Source organism: Littorina saxatilis, linkage group LG4 (genome assembly GCF_037325665.1).
Source record: "Littorina saxatilis isolate snail1 linkage group LG4, US_GU_Lsax_2.0, whole genome shotgun sequence".
NCBI lineage: Eukaryota > Metazoa > Mollusca > Gastropoda > Littorinimorpha > Littorinidae > Littorina > Littorina saxatilis.
Window position 1 is genome coordinate 66,708,578 of NC_090248.1, and position 18,178 is coordinate 66,726,755.

Below are 18,178 nucleotides of genomic sequence, written 5' to 3' on the forward strand. Positions count from 1 at the left end.
AACAAATAAGAATAACAGTTTTTTGTAAGAACTGGAACTGAAAATCTCAACAAGAAAAAACAAATTCTTCAAAAACCATGTATACCATTTCATATACTCTGCTGAAAGAGAAATATAAGACGAACATTTTCTGAAAAACAGTTTGCAATACAGTGGTTAAGGAATGTGTTAGATTGTATACTGATCCTTGTGTACTACTGTTAGTAGGTGAACTGCCTGGAGAGAGAAAAAAAGTCTACTGAACTTTCAACCGTTTTCTTATTCAAAACCCCAAGGTGTTTGTGCTTCTGTGAACTTTGTTAGAATGTGTTGTTTCTATCAAGCAAACCAGGCGTTGTTCCCCTTTGTTTGGATACATGAGAACAAATACATTGTTTTAGGGGGGCAATAAGTGGTGAGTGTGTAGTATCATGGGTCCCGTTGTTTTAGGGGGGCAATAAGTGGTGAGTGTGTAGTATCATGGGTCCCGTTGTTTTAGGGGGGCAATAAGTGGTGAGTGTGTAGTATCATGGGTCCCATTGTTTTAGGGGGGCAATAAGTGGTGAGTGTGTAGTATCATGGGTCCCGTTGTTTTAGGGGGGCAATAAGTGGTGAGTGTGTAGTATCATGGGTCCCGTTGTTTTAGGGGGGCAATAAGTGGTGAGTGTGTAGTATCATGGGTCCCGTTGTTTTAGGGGGGCAATAAGTGGTGAGTGTGTAGTATCATGGGTCCCGTTGTTTTAGGGGGGCAATAAGTGGTGAGTGTGTAGTATCATGGGTCCCGTTGTTTTAGGGGGGCAATAAGTGGTGAGTGTGTAGTATCATGGGTCCCCTTGTTTTAGGGGGGCAATAAGTGGTGAGTGTGTAGTATCATGGGTCCCGTTGTTTTAGGGGGGCAATAAGTGGTGAGTGTGTAGTATCATGGGTCCCGTTGTTTTAGGGGGGCAATAAGTGGTGAGTGTGAAGTATCTTGGGTCCCGTTGTTTTAGGGGGGCAATAAGTGGTGAGTGTGTAGTATCATGGGTCCCGTTGTTTTAGGGGGGCAATAAGTGGTGAGTGTGAAGTATCTTGGGTCCCGTTGTTTTAGGGGGGCAATAAGTGGTGAGTGTGAAGTATCATGGGTCCCGTTGTTTTAGGGGGGCAATAAGTGGTGAGTGTGTAGTATCATGGGTCCCGTTGTTTTAGGGGGGCAATAAGTGGTGAGTGTGCAGTATCATGGGTCCCGTTGTTTTAGGGGGGCAATAAGTGGTGAGTGTGTAGTATCATGGGTCCCGTTGTTTTAGGGGGGCAATAAGTGGTGAGTGTGTAGTATCATGGGTCCCGTTGTTTTAGGGGGGCAATAAGTGGTGAGTGTGTAGTATCATGGGTCCCGTTGTTTTAGGGGGGCAATAAGTGGTGAGCGTGAAGTATCTTGGGTCCCGTTGTTTTAGGGGGGCAATAAGTGGTGAGTGTGTAGTATCATGGGTCCCGTTGTTTTAGGGGGGCAATAAGTGGTGAGTGTGAAGTATCATGGGTCCCGTTGTTTTAGGGGGGCAATTAGTGGTGAGTGTGTAGTATCATGGGTCCCGTTGTTTTAGGGGGGCAATAAGTGGTGAGTGTGAAGTATCTTGGGTCCCGTTGTTTTAGGGGGGCAATAAGTGGTGAGTGTGTAGTATCATGGGTCCCGTTGTTTTAGGGGGGCAATAAGTGGTGAGTGTGTAGTAACATGGGTCCCGTTGTTTTAGGGGGGCAATAAGTGGTGAGTGTGAAGTATCTTGGGTCCCGTTGTTTTAGGGGGGCAATAAGTGGTGAGTGTGTAGTATCATGGGTCCCGTTGTTTTAGGGGGGCAATAAGTGGTGAGTGTGTAGTATCATGCGTCCCGTTGTTTTAGGGGGGCAATAAGTGGTGAGTGTGTAGTATCATGGGTTCCGTTGTTTTAGGGGGGCAATAAGTGGTGAGTGTGAAGTATCTTGGGTCCCGTTGTTTTAGGGGGGCAATAAGTGGTGAGTGTGTAGTATCTTGGGTCCCGTTGTTTTAGGGGGGCAATTAGTGGTGAGTGTGTAGTATCATGGGTCCCGTTGTTTTAGGGGGGCAATAAGTGGTGAGTGTGTAGTATCATGGGTCCCGTTGTTTTAGGGGGGCAATAAGTGGTGAGTGTGTAGTATCATGGGTCCCGTTGTTTTAGGGGGGCAATAAGTGGTGAGTGTGTAGTATCATGGGTCCCGTTGTTTTAGGGGGGCAATTAGTGGTGAGTGTGTAGTATCATGGGTCCCGTTGTTTTAGGGGGGCAATAAGTGGTGAGTGTGTAGTATCATGGGTCCCGTTGTTTTAGGGGGGCAATAAGTGGTGAGTGTGTAGTATCTTGGGTCCCGTTGTTTTAGGGGGGCAATTAGTGGTGAGTGTGTAGTATCATGGGTCCCGTTGTTTTAGGGGGGCAATAAGTGGTGAGTGTGTAGTATCATGGGTCCCGTTGTTTTAGGGGGGCAATAAGTGGTGAGTGTGTAGTATCATGGGTCCCGTTGTTTTAGGGGGGCAATAAGTGGTGAGTGTGAAGTATCTTGGGTCCCGTTGTTTTAGGGGGGCAATAAGTGGTGAGTGTGTAGTATCATGGGTCCCGTTGTTTTAGGGGGGCAATTAGTGGTGAGTGTGTAGTATCATGGGTCCCGTTGTTTTAGGGGGGCAATAAGTGGTGAGTGTGTAGTATCTTGGGTCCCGTTGTTTTAGGGGGGCAATTAGTGGTGAGTGTGTAGTATCATGGGTCCCGTTGTTTTAGAGGGGCAATAAGTGGTGAGTGTGTAGTATCATGGGTCCCGTTGTTTTAGGGGGGAAATAAGTGGTGAGTGTGTAGTATCATGGGTCCCGTTGTTTTAGGGGGGCAATAAGTGGTGAGTGTGTAGTATCATGGGTCCCGTTGTTTTAGGGGGGCAATAAGTGGTGAGTGTGTAGTATCTTGGGTCCCGTTGTTTTAGGGGGGCAATTAGTGGTGAGTGTGTAGTATCATGGGTCCCGTTGTTTTAGGGGGGCAATAAGTGGTGAGTGTGTAGTATCATGGGTCCCGTTGTTTTAGGGGGGCAATAAGTGGTGAGTGTGTAGTATCATGGGTCCCGTTGTTTTAGGGGGGCAATAAGTGGTGAGTGTGAAGTATCTTGGGTCCCGTGTTTTAGGGGGGCAATAAGTGGTGAGTGTGTAGTATCATGGGTCCCGTTGTTTTAGGGGGGCAATTAGTGGTGAGTGTGTAGTATCTTAGGTCCCGTTGTGTTCTTACCTCCCTGCTTAGCTCACCAACTATGTGTTGCTGTGTTTGCTTTCTGAAATCCAGCAATGTTGCTACATGTCAAAGTGGCACGTGTTTGTGCTTCCTATACACATATGCTACATTCACCCTTTATGGAGAAATGTCAATTGTAATAACAAAAAAGATAAAGGTTATGAACATGAAAAAAGTGAAACCCTCTGTCAATACAGAAAAGCAACAAAAGTATGCAAACTTATTGGAAACAAAATTCAGAATTGTGCACACATATTGGTGGGTTGAGGCCAAGTCACGTTTCCACATAATACATTTCATATTTGCTGCTATCTTTGAAAGAGAGTTTCACTGTTTTTAAAAACATCAATATGCCCTGAAAAAGAAATCTAAAAAATATATCTGAAATCTGTTCATGCAGTCAACCATCAGTTTGTGTCAAATTAAGAAAGGACAGACCCACAACCAAAGGAAAAAAGTCCTCCACATAAACATTTTCCAGATGAATTTTAAGCTAACAATTTTTCAGAACCAAAAAAGTTAAAAATCACCAGAAAATTTTAGAAACAAAAATCAAAACAAAGATAAAAACGGAAAGAGTGTGGAATTGAGAGAACAATGTTCATCAAGGAAGCTAGAAATTTAGATTTTTTAGCAGACCAGAAAGCAGACCCAGATCTAACTCTTATAACAACTGAACAAAGTGCTTTGTGTATAAAGAATATGGTGTGCAAAAGAAGACCGCAGAGTATGAGGTTGAATAATAGGGAGTTTTTCAAATCTCCAAACATAACTCTGATGATAAAAACACAAGACTTTGTGAGTATTTTGTGTTGCACAATATGCCATGACAAATAAAGACAGCAGAGTGACTAAGGATAAAAGAGATTTTTGTTTGGTTCTGCCACGGGATACGTGTGTACAACAGTTTGGGGAAGGTTGACAAAGTGGAGAGGAAAATGTATCTAATTACTGTAGAATGTTCTGTCATAAAAAATCCAAAGAACATACACTCTCACTCTTTATAACTCATAACTTTATAACTCAAATTGAGCATCACTGAATTGAACAAAAATGAGAGACGCTGACAAAAGAGTGACAAGACATCTGGAAATCGGGAAGGATCCTCTACACGTCTCTTTGAGTCCAAGCAGATTTCCAGCACAATCGTGGTTACCCAGAAACATTACTGCCAACAGCATCAGTGTCTTCTTCTTCAGCGTTCCAGAATTTTCTGGTTACGTGTGAGCTCGTTTGCCCATTTGGGTTCCCCACACTATACTCTGAGAGCATAGTCAGCTTCACTCCGCTTTTGTTGGGTAGGCATGCTGGGTATTTTTGTGTTTCCATAACCCACCGAACTCCGACATGGATTACAGGATCTTTTCCGTGCGCACTTGGTCTTGTGCTTGCGTGTACACACGAAGGGGGTTTAGTCACTAGCAGGTCTGTACATAAGTTGACCAGTGGCAGATCGAAAAAATCTCCACACTTAACCCACCAGGCGGCAGCGACCAGGATTCGAACTCACGACCTCCAGACTAGGAGGCCGACGTCTTACCACCACGCCCGTCGCATCAGTGTCCAAAGTGAGTCCTAAGTAAACAAGACTTTTAGTCCTCATTTCACTTATGCTGGAAAAATAATCCAAAGACTGATAAAAGCTTTGGACCACTGTGAAAGACTATCATTCTATTCACATTTCTCTCCCTTTGCTTCATCCAACATTGAATACATGAAAAGTGGAAACAGAACAAGCAAGGGTAAGTCTTTCTCCACCATGTGTTCAACACCAAAATAAAGAAGGTGTTTATTATTTGAGAAAAAAATAAAAGGAAAGAAGAAACTGTTGAGGGGAGGTAAGTTCATGCAGGGTATGGATTATCTGCTCCTACGGCTCTTGGTAGTAAATAGGCAAAGAGCGACAGAGGGTACATTTGGGGGCCCGGAAAGGGGGCAGGATGCAAGGAGAGTAAGAGAATACGGAGGCCTAAGGGGTGAGTCGGCCGCACAACCTGTAAACTTCTGTGAGGGAAAGGAACCATGCAAGCCCTGTGTCATAGTCATTCTCCACACAACTACAAAACCAAAAACCTGGGATGCAGAAAGAAATATTTCACCCAAAAGAAAACTGCCTCTTTTTGTTTTTTTGTGCCTCGGTCAATGTTTCATGCCAACTTTCTATAGTCTACAACTCCTTTGGTCATGCGAGCCCTTGGGCATTGTCTACCCTACAATAAAACCAAAAGCCTGGGATGTAGAAAGGAATAATGCACCCAAAAGAAAACTGCCTCTACAAGAAATATGCCAGCCATTTTATTCTTCATTCTTCATGCCAACTTTCTGGTCCACAACGCCTTTTTTCCCTGGCTGTGGGCATCTGTCCATCCTAGTGGGAGCGGTCGGATGGAAGGAGGAAGGGAGAGAGAAAAAGCAGGCATACCAAAAGCAGGAGGGGGCTTGCCTGTACGCTTCATGAGCAGATGAACCGAGCTTCCTCCGCTTTGGATGATGTCGATGGCCTCGGTGTGCGTCATGGAGTCGGTGGACACGTTGTTGATCTGAAGAATCTGGTCACCCACCTGTTGTGCAGATGCATTGTTGGGTTTAGTACCTTCCAAAAGATTTGACGATGTTCGGAAACAATTTCTACTTTTATGAATAACACAATATTCAACCAGATCACCGTATCAGTTGATAAGTTAATTTGATTTGATTTGATTTGATTTGATTTAATATTCAGACCACACAATAGAAAAATTCATGTACTCAAACTCACTGTTATTTTCCCGGTGCCTCAAGAATCAAATGACCCTGTCAGGTTTTTACCACACACATTCATAATCTACACAGCCGTCACTCACCTTCAGCCTGCCGTCGAGATCCGCAGCTCCGCCGTCAGCGATACGCAGCACAAAGAGCGGCATGTTGTTGAACTCACGACCCCCACGGATGGAGAAGCCGAAGCCGCGAGATCCTCGATGGAGCTCTACAGTGTACAGCTCTCCCTCTGTGGGCTGGTGCTGGCTGGACAGCGCCGTTCTGCTGGTACCCACTGTACCTATGTTACCCCTGTAGCAAAGAAGAAACAGTTATTAGCGTGCATTGGAGGTGAGCTTTACCATTCATTTTTTTCTGCTGACAAAGAGACAAGCCTTCTTTTTCAAAACCTCTGCCAAACATTGGAGTGGCCAATCCCTAGCGACACGAGTGTTGGAAACAAGTCGCTAGAGATTGGCCCCTCCAATGTTTGGCAGAGGTTTTGCAAGAAAAGGTCACTCTCCGACAACACGTACAAACCCGACCGAGTGATTTTGGGAATTTGTCTATCAGTACTGTGGAAAGAACACTTTCTTTAAGCACTGTGCCTTTAAGCACTGTCAGAATGAAAAACGTGTGAGCACTCCAAGCACATTTCTTTTACTCATTCATTCATAAACTTTCTTTCAGAAAAACAACAACAGACAATCTTCTACCACAATCTTCTTTCGTTCATTGGCTGAAACTCCTACGGTTTTTATGTGTATGACCGTTTTTACCCCACCATTTAGGCTGCCATACCTTGCTTTCGGGGGAACACAAACTACACAATCAACTCACCTGTCCCAGGCTGGATGATGAGGTGAAAGGTCAGGCCGTCGCTGATTGTCCGACTCTTGGGCTGCTGGGAAAGCCATGGCGTTCACCATGGAGCCTTGAGAACTCTGCAACGAGCAACATCATTTATTTCCATTCACCGTAAAATCTTTGATTTAATCACAGACAGGAAAAACCGAATGAAAAAACTATCCAACAACCATTGAACAACTCTATTGAATTAGAATACTTTAATTAAAGTGAAAAAAACTATGAAAGTAAAATATTTAAGATGAAAACTATCCAACAAGCAAAGTCAGGATACAGTGGAACCTGCAATCTAAGACTCCCTCACTTTTCACACCCACTTTTCTCAGATGTTCTGTTCATAACGTCTGTAAATTTACCCCCATTATACGACTCCCTCCATTTTAAGACCAGACTTTCTCAGATTTGGGGAAGGGGGGGGGGGGGGGGGGGGGGGGGGGGGGCTGTTCCACTGTACTTCCAGTGAATACTTTAAAGTGAAAAACTATGAAAGTAAACAAGATCAACCAATAGTCAGTCCAGCTAATAAGCGTTCAGTACACACTTATTTTAGGCTAGTTTGCGAGGCAAGAAGGAAGACTTGAGGTTGTACTTACTCGTTGTGATGTACTTGTTGTGCTGGAGGCGTCATCTGCAGAGGAAGAAGCATACTGTTAGCACACATTTCGTCAACCATCATTCCTTCTCAGAAACAAGAAACCTGAAACGCTTAATTGAGCGAGTTCTTTATCCGTTGAGTGTCTCATTATTATCTGTTTGTCCGTTCACTTCAAACTCCTATACCACTTGGTTGACGTAATAGTGAATGTTTTGCATTGTCCATTATTAAATAGTCCCAAAGAACTTTTTGTTTGATGATCAGAAACAAGAGTCAACTCAACTCCCCATCCTCTGCACCTAAGAAGACAACCCCCCCTCCACGCACACACACACATCCAACATTTTTCTTGAATATTTTACCCTTACTTCTAGTGTTTATTGCAAGACGGTCGCACTTTCAATTAATTGCATTAGCACTTTTCCCGAAAAACGAAGATGCCAAGTTTTTGCTTCAAAAAAGGAGAAATTAAGTTTATGATAACTTGCATAACCTGTCACTTTTGGATCTACTCTCGGCTACAATTCAAACACAGACACTGAGAGCAAAATAAACCCAATAGCATTTCTCCTAAGGTTCTCCAGGGGGCCCGGTAGCTCAGTGGGTACAGCCCCGTAGCTCAGTGGGTACAGCCCCATAGCTCAGTGGGTACAGCCCCGTAGCTCAGTGGGTACAGCCCCGTAGCTCAGTGGGTACAGCCCCGTAGCTCAGTGGGTACAGCCCCGTAGCTCAGTGGGTACAGCCCTGTACCTCAGTGGGTACAGCCCCGTAGCTCAGTGGGTACAGCCCCGTAGCTCAGTGGGTACAGCCCCGTAGTTCAGTGGGTACAGCCCCGTAGCTCAGTGGGTACAGCCCTGTAGCTCAGTGGGTACAGCCCCGTAGCTCAGTGGGTACAGCCCCATAGCTCAGTGGGTACAGCCCCGTAGCTCAGTGGGTACAGCCCCGTAGCTCAGTGGGTACAGCCCCGTAGCTCAGTTGGTAGAGCACTGGACTTGTGATCCTAGGGTCGCAGGTTCCAATCCAGGTCGGGACGGATCAACTTTATGTGCAGACTCAGAGATGGTATCCATGTTCCACCCCTGTGTCACCACTGTGGCACATAAAAGACCTCGGTCATTCTGCCATAAGTACAGGTGGCTGATTATACCTAAACAGGCATACACCTGGGTAGCCCGACTCTGTTGCTGCAAGCTTTTCCACTGGGAGGAAGCGACCCGAATTTCCCAGCGTTGCATCAATAAAGTAATGAAAATGAAGAAAAAAGCAAGTGACTGACCGAGAGGAGGACCGATGGTGAGAATGACAGAGTAGCCAGACTCCTTGATGAGGTTAACGATGTCTTCGTGATGCATATGTGTGATGTCCGACCCATTCACCGCCATGATGCGATCCCCGATGTGTAACCGCCCGCACCTCTCCGCCGGGCTGTTCTCAATGATTCGACCTGTAACCAACAACAGTTAAACTGTAGGTTTTTGCATTGAGCAAACATCCAATAACTAAGATTTCTCCTTTTTAATCTTTTTTTAAATTGTTAATCTTATAGGGTTTTTTCAAAGACAGAAGATGACAAGAGAATAAAAATGCTCTCATTCGTGAAAGCGGACATGGATATAATTCAGAAGCCTCTGGCTGTCGGAATATGTGACTTGAAGAAATGAAATATGTGAGGTAGGGAGGGGTAGGTGGGACGATGGGGCAAGTGAGCAGACTTGGGTTTAGATTTCAAACAGAACAAGAGGTTCAACTGAGTGGGTGTTGAGGTGGGGGTGAGGGTGGGGGTGGGTGTTGAGGTGGGGGTGAGGGTGGGGGTGGGTGTTGAGGTGGGGGTGAGGGTGGGGGTGGGTGTTGAGGTGGGGGTGAGGGTGGGGGTGGGTGTTGAGGTGGGGGAGAGGGTGGGGGTGGGTGTTGAGGTGGGGGTGGGTGTTGAGGTGGGGGTGAGGGTGGGGGTGGGTGTTGAGGTGGGGGTGAGGGTGGGGGTGGGTGTTGAGGTGGGGGAGAGGGTGGGGGTGGGTGTTGAGGTGGGGGTGAGGGTGGGGGTGGGTGTTGAGGTGGGGGTGAGGGTGGGGGTGGGTGTTGAGGTGGGGGTGAGGGTGGGGGTGGGTGTTGAGGTGGGGGAGAGGGTGGGGGTGGGTGTTGAGGTGGGGGTGAGGGTGGGGGTGGGTGTTGAGGTGGGGGTGAGGGTGGGGGTGGGTGTTGAGGTGGGGGTGAGGGTGGGGGTGGGTGTTGAGGTGGGGGTGAGGGTGGGGGTGGGTGTTGAGGGTGGGGGTGAGGGTGGGGGTGGGTGTTGAGGTGGGGGTGAGGGTGAGGGTGGGTGTTGAGGGTGGGGGTGAGGGTGGGGGTGGGTGTTGAGGTGGGGGTGAGGGTGGGGGTGGGTGTTGAGGTGGGGGTGAGGGTGGGGGTGGGTGTTGAGGTGGGGGTGAGGGTGGGGGTGGGTGTTGAGGTGGGGGTGAGGGTGGGGGTGGGTGTTGAGGTGGGGGTGAGGGTGGGGGTGGGTGTTGAGGGTGGGGGTGAGGGTGGGGGTGGGTGTTGAGGTGGGGGTGAGGGTGAGGGTGGGTGTTGAGGGTGGGGGTGAGGGTGGGGGTGGGTGTTGAGGTGGGGGTGAGGGTGGGGGTGGGTGTTGAGGTGGGGGTGAGGGTGGGGGTGGGTGTTGAGGTGGGGGTGAGGGTGGGGGTGGGTGTTGAGGTGGGGGTGAGGGTGAGGGTGGGTGTTGAGGGTGGGGGTGAGGGTGGGGGTGGGTGTTGAGGTGGGGGTGAGGGTGGGGGTGGGTGTTGAGGTGGGGGTGAGGGTGGGGGTGGGTGTTGAGGTGGGGGTGAGGGTGGGGGTGGGTGTTGAGGTGGGGGTGAGGGTGGGGGTGGGTGTTGAGGTGGGGGTGAGGGTGGGTGTGGGTGTTGAGGTGGGGGTGAGGGTTTGGGGATTCAACCAAAAGTAAGCAAACTGAAAGTGGAATAAGACTACACATGTATGAGTAAATAAAAACAACTAGTGTATGATCGACTAAACAACTAGTGCATGGTCGACTGAAGAACTAGTGTATGGTCGACTGAAGTGAACTTTCAGCAGCTAACAAATGCATGTAAAAAATTTTTTTTTTAAAAAGCTCTAAACTGAAGAAAACACTCCTGCCCTGAAGATTGACATCAATGTATCTACTTTTAATTTATTGTGTATTAGTTTCTGTACTGCATCCAGAGATAACAAAAATCTGCCTACTTTCAATGTGACTCTAAGAATTTATTACAGTGTAGTTGTTTGCTGTTGTTTATTAGCTATCTCAGTCCTTCAACAAATTCTGCTCAACCATGAATCTTGACTCGTAAACTGTTCTACAGTACATGTACCAGTCTTGCTAAAAAAACATTTGTTTGAATCTGCATGAAAAAAATCTTCATAGCACTGCTTGTACCGAACTGTATTATTATTATTATTATTATTATTATTATTATGAACATTTGTGCGCCTAATTTAAATATAGCCCTAGGCGCTTATCTATTCATAATTCACTGAACTATTGTATTGAACATAAAACACTGTGCTTGCATTCAGAAACTAGCTGGCCACAACACGGCAATTAAGTTAAAAAACAAAAACAACTAACCACCATCACCAAACATTTGACCAAATGTCTTCATTTTCAGGGCATTTGGCGTTCCACTTTTAAAATGCTTACAGAATAATAGATACAAACTTAAATGTACAAAAATTGCGCAACAAAAACAAAACAATGTACAGCTTGAAAACTCAAAACTTTAGGCAGATTTTATATATTAAAACAGAATCTTATTTACACAAAATAAATAAAAGAATCAACTTAAAATCCACAAAACTCCAAACCTGTACAAACTGGAGAAAAAAAAATTCATCCAAAAATATAAGAATAATGTATGTCACCGACAAAATAAAGTGGAGCCTTCCAGAGAGAAACAGAAGAAACACTGAACCCTCGATACACAAAAAGAGCACAAGCTCAGCTGTTTCACATTCACGATAAGATACATTCCTAAACAAAAACTTTCAAACCTGGTGTAAACAGGGATGTAGCTATGTCTCAACATTATTTTGACGTTTTGTAAAAAACCCTTTCATCCTTTTGCTCAAAACCAAGAAAAAAAATGGAAATTTGAACATTTACTTTCTACAAATTCTGCTTATTGTTTCAGTAAGAATACCAAAATACAAGTAACCCAACAAGTTGTACTCGATGCCATTTGCACTACAGCCAGAGAGACAAACCAAATTTGACAGGAGACCAGGGTACTTCTCTGTGCACTCAGACCTTCAAAAGTAGGTCAAGGTCATAGTAATATGTACCAGTAAGTTACTGATCCCAGATATGCAAGCTCTTCTCTTTCTGTAACCTGGAGTGTGTTTTATCTTTAAAAAAAATTCACACACAGTCAAGTTTTATTGAGGTAAAATCATTGTTTTGCTGAGGTATGTATAATCATTGTTTTACTGAGGTCTATAATCACACCAGGTTTGAAAACCTATGTACCATCCAAGGACGTTTCAAGGCCACAGCTATTATTACATCCTGGCGAACAGCTGACCATTACACTGACACAGTAGCACACCATGATGAAAACCACAGTACAACACATGCACAAACCGCAAGCCACTTAGTCCACAACAACACGATGACACCACCCCAAACCTGAGGCATGCAATTTCATAGTTTACACACCAGTCGGGTAATTGCTCTCAAGAGACAACACACAGATGTTCCAAGGCCAATGTTTGAACTTATTCTCCTTATCAAAGTTATTTCCAGACCTCATACCAAAAATAAGACATTATCTGGATCATCAATGTAAAATTCGGAAAAGATTAAAAAAAAATATAAAAAAAATATAAGGAAAGGTGAAAAAGTGCACCTCATTTTATACCTAAATTTCACACCAATTTTAGGTCTATGTTTTTGCAGTCAACCTGGCAACAGATCAAATCAAACTGAGGTTCTGATGTCAACATAAACTATCTCAGCCCCCTTAGTCTGGGTTTTACAGAGGTAAAGTTAATGCCGAGGATATTTCACCAAGAAAATGAAGAAAAAGTTGAACATCCACTTGCTTTACACTTTTCGTGGTAGGGTGAGGATGTGGGTATTTGGGGAGAGTAACAGGGGATGGAACCTTTCCCGAAAGAAGTGCAATTTGTTGCACTGCACAAAATGTTAACGTCAGTTAACTGCTGAACTTGTGATGTCAGATAATACTGACAAGAGACTAATTTATGCACGCATAATTTCATCTGCGATTTAGAACAACAATATGTGGTCATGAAAGCCATCTGGGATTCAAGCTTTACTGTGTTTTCAATCATTCACTTGAACAAAGCATTGTCCCTGTAAGATAGTATTTATTTAAACAACTGTGATTTAGAACAACAATTTGTGTCATGAAAGCCATCTGGGATTCAAGCTTTACTGTGTTTTCAATCATTCAAAGCATTGTCCCTGTAAGATATTGAACAACTGTGATTTAGAACAACAATTTGTGTCATGAAATCCATCTGGGATTCAAGCATTACTGTGTTTTCAATCATTCACTTGAACAAAGCATTGTCCCTGCATGATACATAAGTACTCATCTAAACTGGCTGCTTTGTAGAGGCCCAGAAATCATCTCACAAGTTTTGAAAGAAAAAGTTTGAAATCTTCTTATTCAATACTTACTTTTTAAACACCTCTTACACTATGCAGGTGTAACTCCTGCATGCTGTGCAAACAGTACAACTATAGATACATGACAGTATTCCTGGCCGTACAAACACAACTCTCTAAGCTGCATGCATGCTATGGCTATACAGTGTACGGTTGCTACACACAGTTGCAATCACTTCTAGCCCAAACAACACTAGTTAGTCACCTCTTTTTTTTTCTACTCTCATCGTAATTTTTTAATTCTCCACAAAATCTGCTACCTTTTTCCTGCTGATTCCATATATCTGGTGTGTAGAGATCAGCCTAGACTAATGATGTATAGATCTACCCCCCTAGCCTCGCACACGTCTATTGTTATCCACACTCTCAGGCGGCTATAACACACAGGGACTTGTGTTCAACAATCTTAGTCTGGCGTGTCATGACAACTCATTCCTACATTAGTAACACATCAACACATCTGCATGATCAAACTTCACCAGCTATGCAAACGTTGCATACAGGAGTTCTTTATTCGTGAATTTTTATTGATTTTACAACTTCACCATCTTGTGGCGCATTGACTTACAGTAACTGGTCATGTTATAGCTGTACTAATCTTGCCTTTACAATGTCACTTGGGAATAAAAATTCACAGACTGTGGAATATAGACTGGCACTTTGTGGATCAGGGCTTCTTAGGTAAAAAAAACCAGTTTAGTTTTCATCTTTCAGTCACTGCACACTAAAGCTCAAACTTACATTAATCGAAACAAAACATAAGGGTAGTTGAAGAAAACATGATCCAAACCTTAGTATGCAAGGAAGTGAAATCAATAAGAAGGGTCACAACACACAGGGGATTTTCACTGAATTTAGACACAGGTCAGTCAGTAGGCGCTGTCAGGTAGGTCAGTAACGCTGAAGGGGTCTATGTCCACCAAAAGAGTGGGATTCCCTGTAGGTGGAGTTCCTGTAGGGGGATCCCCTATATAGAGGGAATCCCACAGGGTGGACTTCCTGTAAGAAAGTACGATACTGCTTAATCTCGCGCTAACCGTGTGACTGCCATAAACTGATTTGAGTTACCTTAGCGTTACTTCCCCTCCCAAAATGGCGGTTCCACAGGAAAATCTGTTAGAATTCCTGAATTCGCGAGCAGCATTCAGCCAAGCTAACATGCTTCGGCGAGAACATCAAATTTGACCGATGTCGCTTAGCATCACATGACTTTCAGCGAGATCAGCTACAGGAAATCCACCCTGTCCACACGCAAGAATCCCACTCTTTTGGTCGACATAGACCCAATTAGCGTCAGTAACCTACAATTTTTTTCTTATTTTTTTTACTCAACAGGCTTTTCGCACAAGGTGACAAAAATGTGAGTGCACGGCTGGTGAGGTTTTAATGAACAGAACTTTACAAAGCAAGGCTTGTTTGGTTTCAACGTGATCACAGTGAATTCTCACCGATCCATGGGCACACATGGCCCTTTTCTCTGACGACTTCTTTCCCATCTGAAACCCCGACATACACACACATAATGTACTTTTCGTTGTTGTGTCTTTCGTATATAAAGAATACACATACATATTTCTTCAAGGTATCTTTTCTATTTGAAAACCTGACACACACATACGTAATATAACTTCTTACTGTATTTGTTGTTTTAATTTTGGGAAAAAACAACCTATGCAACTGTACATCAACAGAAGGAAAATAGGACATCACCACATAAAGGAGATTCTACAACAAAATCAGGAAAAACAATCTAACTGTCTATCGCATTTTTCTTTTTTAAGTTACAGGTTTCAGGCTGTTTTCCTCACTGAATAGACATAAATAAAAAATATATATGTGCAGAACTGAAGAACAAAAAAGGGTTGACTTAATCTAACACTCAAATACAAACAATCACACTCATGGAACAGCAGCTAGTTCATGTGTTTCAATTGAAAATTTAACAGCACAATGATTTCCGCCATGTTTGGATCAAGTAACAAAATTCAGGGCATGAGTGTTTTTGTCCTCTAGTTCTGAATTTAATTTCAGTTGAGAAAAGCTTGAAAGATAGAGGGCATTTAACTTTAAAAAAAAGCGTGTAGTCTAAGTCAATCAAAACTAAATTAAACCTTCTTATTGTATTACAGAGCTTACAAACATAAATACCAGAACCAGTTCATACCTATCGTCATGCAACATCAACCGTCTTGCCCACATACAATATTACCATAAGATGCAGCTTATGAGAGAAACAGTGACTAAAGCTGTACCGGATGTCGGATCCCTTCTGGCTCACTGGGTATCTCAAAGAATGTTGAAGTCCATTTTCAATTCTCTCCCTTGTACCATACGAGTATACAATACTTCTCTCCACTTTTTTCCCCCATGACTACTTTGAAAAGGACAGTACATTTCTTCTGTTAGGCAGTAATGTATAGTATGCATAGTTTCTTCAAGTTTAATGGATAAATACTCAAATTGTTTATAAATGGTGCAATGGTGAAAAGGGACAGAAATCCAATATGACAAGTGCTCAATTGCTTCGAAACCAGCATCAAAATCACTTTAAAAAAAAGTGTAACAAGTGATGCATTTTTTAGTTTGTTGGTAAAGAAATGACTGCATATGACACAACATTTGCAGCATTTTAAATCTACTGATGATCTTTTTTTTGGACCACTCACAGGACCACTCACAGGACCACTCACAGGACCACTCACAGGACCACTCACAGGACCACTTTCTACACCCAAATCAACTCATTCACAAAGAAGTCTAGTCGGTCACTTTTCTCTCATAAGCTGTCTGCCCACAACAAAACCACGCAGTGACGGCTATAGAAGGAAGAAGAAGAAGAAGGCCCCGTCGGCGGTACGTACCTATGAACTCACCTAGCGTGGAGCCGGACTTTGTCACCGAGGATATAATTACAAAACCAAACCCTTCCGTTTCTCGCCGTGTCACCGTCACTTCGTAAGGGTAGGTGGTTCCGTGACTGTTGGCCGTCACGTCTGAAACATTCAAACGCGTAGATAAGGTGTTTGAAATTCAATTGAGGCAAGATGAAAAGATGAAACAAAGGGTGACAAAGGGTGACAAAATCAAATAACAAGAATGGTAGGTTATTGGAACTGTTATAACAAAACAAAACGTTACATTGACTGTACTGCGACCCAGAGTCTTTTATAACAAAACAAAACGTTACATTGACTGTACTGCGACCCAGAGTCTGTTATAACAAAACAAAACGTTACATTGACTGTACTGCGACCCAGAGTCTTTTATAACAAAACAAAACGTTACATTGACTGTACTGCGACCCAGAGTCTTTTATAACAAAACAAAACGTTACATTGACTGTACTGCGACCCAGAGTCTGTTATAACAAAACAAAACGTTACATTGACTGTACTGCGACCCAGAGTCTTTTATAACAAAACAAAACGTTACATTGACTGTACTGCGACCCAGAGTCTGTTATAACAAAACAAAACGTTACATTGACTGTACTGCGACCCAGAGTCTTTTATAACAAAACAAAACGTTACATTGACTGTACTGCGACCCAGAGTCTTTTATAACAAAACAAAACGCTACATTGACTGTACTGCGACCCAGAGTCTGTTATAACAAAACAAAACGTTACATTGACTGTACTGCGACCCAGAGTCTTTTATAACAAAACAAAACGTTACATTGACTGTACTGCGACCCAGAGTCTGTTATAACAAAACAAAACGTTACATTGACTGTACTGCGACCCAGAGTCTGTTATAACAAAACAAAACGTTACATTGACTGTACTGCGACCCAGAGTCTGTTATAACAAAACAAAACGTTACATTGACTGTACTGCGACCCAGAGTCTTTTCTAACAAAACAAAACGTTACATTGACTGTACTGCGACCCAGAGTCGTTTTATAACAAAACAAAACGTTACATTGACTGTACTGCAACCCAGAGTCTGTTATAACAAAACAAAACGTTACATTGACTGTACTGCGACCCAGAGTCTGTTATAACAAAACAAAACGTTACATTGACTGTACTGCGACCCAGAGTCTGTTATAACAAAACAAAATGTTACATTGACTGTACTGGCCGTATAAAATTTCATCTCACACGGCATCACTGCAGAGCGCCTAGAACTGTACCCACGGAATGTGCGCGATATAAGCGTCATTGATTGATTGATTGATTACTGCGACCCAGAGTCTGTTATTACAAAACAAAACGTTACATTGACTGTACTGCGACCCAGAGTGTTTTATAACAAAACAAAACGTTACATTGACTGTACTGCGACCCAGAGTCTGTTATAACAAAACAAAACGTTACATTGACTGTACTGCGACCCAGAGTCTTTTATAACAAAACAAACACGTTACATTGACTGTACTGCGACCCAGAGTCTTTTCTAACAAAACAAAACGTTACATTGACTGTACTGCGACCCAGAGTCTTTTCTAACAAAACAAAACGTTACATTGACTGTACTGCGACCCAGAGTCTGTTATAACAAAACAAAACGTTACATTGACTGTACTGCGACCCAGAGTCTTTTCTAACAAAACAAAACGTTACATTGACTGTACTGCGACCCAGAGTCTGTTATAACAAAACAAAACGTTACATTGACTGTACTGCGACCCAGAGTCTGTTATAACAAAACAAAACGTTACATTGACTGTACTGCGACCCAGAGTCTGTTATAACAAAACAAAACGTTACATTGACTGTACTGCGACCCAGAGTCTTTTATAACAAAACAAAACGTTACATTGACTGTACTGCGACCCAGAGTCTGTTATAACAAAACAAAACGTTACATTGACTGTACTGCGACCCAGAGTCTGTTATAACAAAACAAAACGTTACATTGACTGTACTGCGACCCAGAGTCTGTTATAACAAAACAAAACGTTACATTGACTGTACTGCGACCCACAGTCTGTTATAACAAAACAAAACGTTACATTGACTGTACTGCGACCCAGAGTCTGTTATAACAAAACAAAACGTTAAATTGACCGTACTGCGACCCAGAGTCTGTTAAGTGGACAGACAGACAAACACCTATTTTCTCACTCACACTTGTTGAAATC

At 43.4% G+C, this 18,178-nt stretch overlaps 1 protein-coding gene across 5 annotated transcripts in view; it reads right to left on the reverse strand.

Moving 5' to 3' along the window:
- The window catches only part of LOC138965429 (membrane-associated guanylate kinase, WW and PDZ domain-containing protein 3-like), a 141,595-nt gene that overhangs the window by 4,039 nt on the left and 119,378 nt on the right, over window positions 1-18,178 (reverse strand). For 2 of the 5 annotated variants that reach the window (XM_070337592.1, XM_070337588.1), the window contains 7 exons: window positions 15,952-16,083; window positions 14,539-14,586; window positions 8,705-8,872; window positions 7,427-7,461; window positions 6,807-6,910; window positions 6,071-6,278; window positions 5,650-5,788 (listed from right to left, as the gene is read on the reverse strand). In XM_070337592.1, the coding sequence (XP_070193693.1) occupies window positions 5,650-5,788; window positions 6,071-6,278; window positions 6,807-6,910; window positions 7,427-7,461; window positions 8,705-8,872; window positions 14,539-14,586; window positions 15,952-16,083 (834 nt within the window). The remainder of the gene's footprint in view (window positions 1-5,649; window positions 5,789-6,070; window positions 6,279-6,806; window positions 6,911-7,426; window positions 7,462-8,704; window positions 8,873-14,538; window positions 14,587-15,951; window positions 16,084-18,178) is intronic. The other 3 variants (XM_070337589.1, XM_070337591.1, XM_070337590.1) reach the window with 3 other exon arrangements.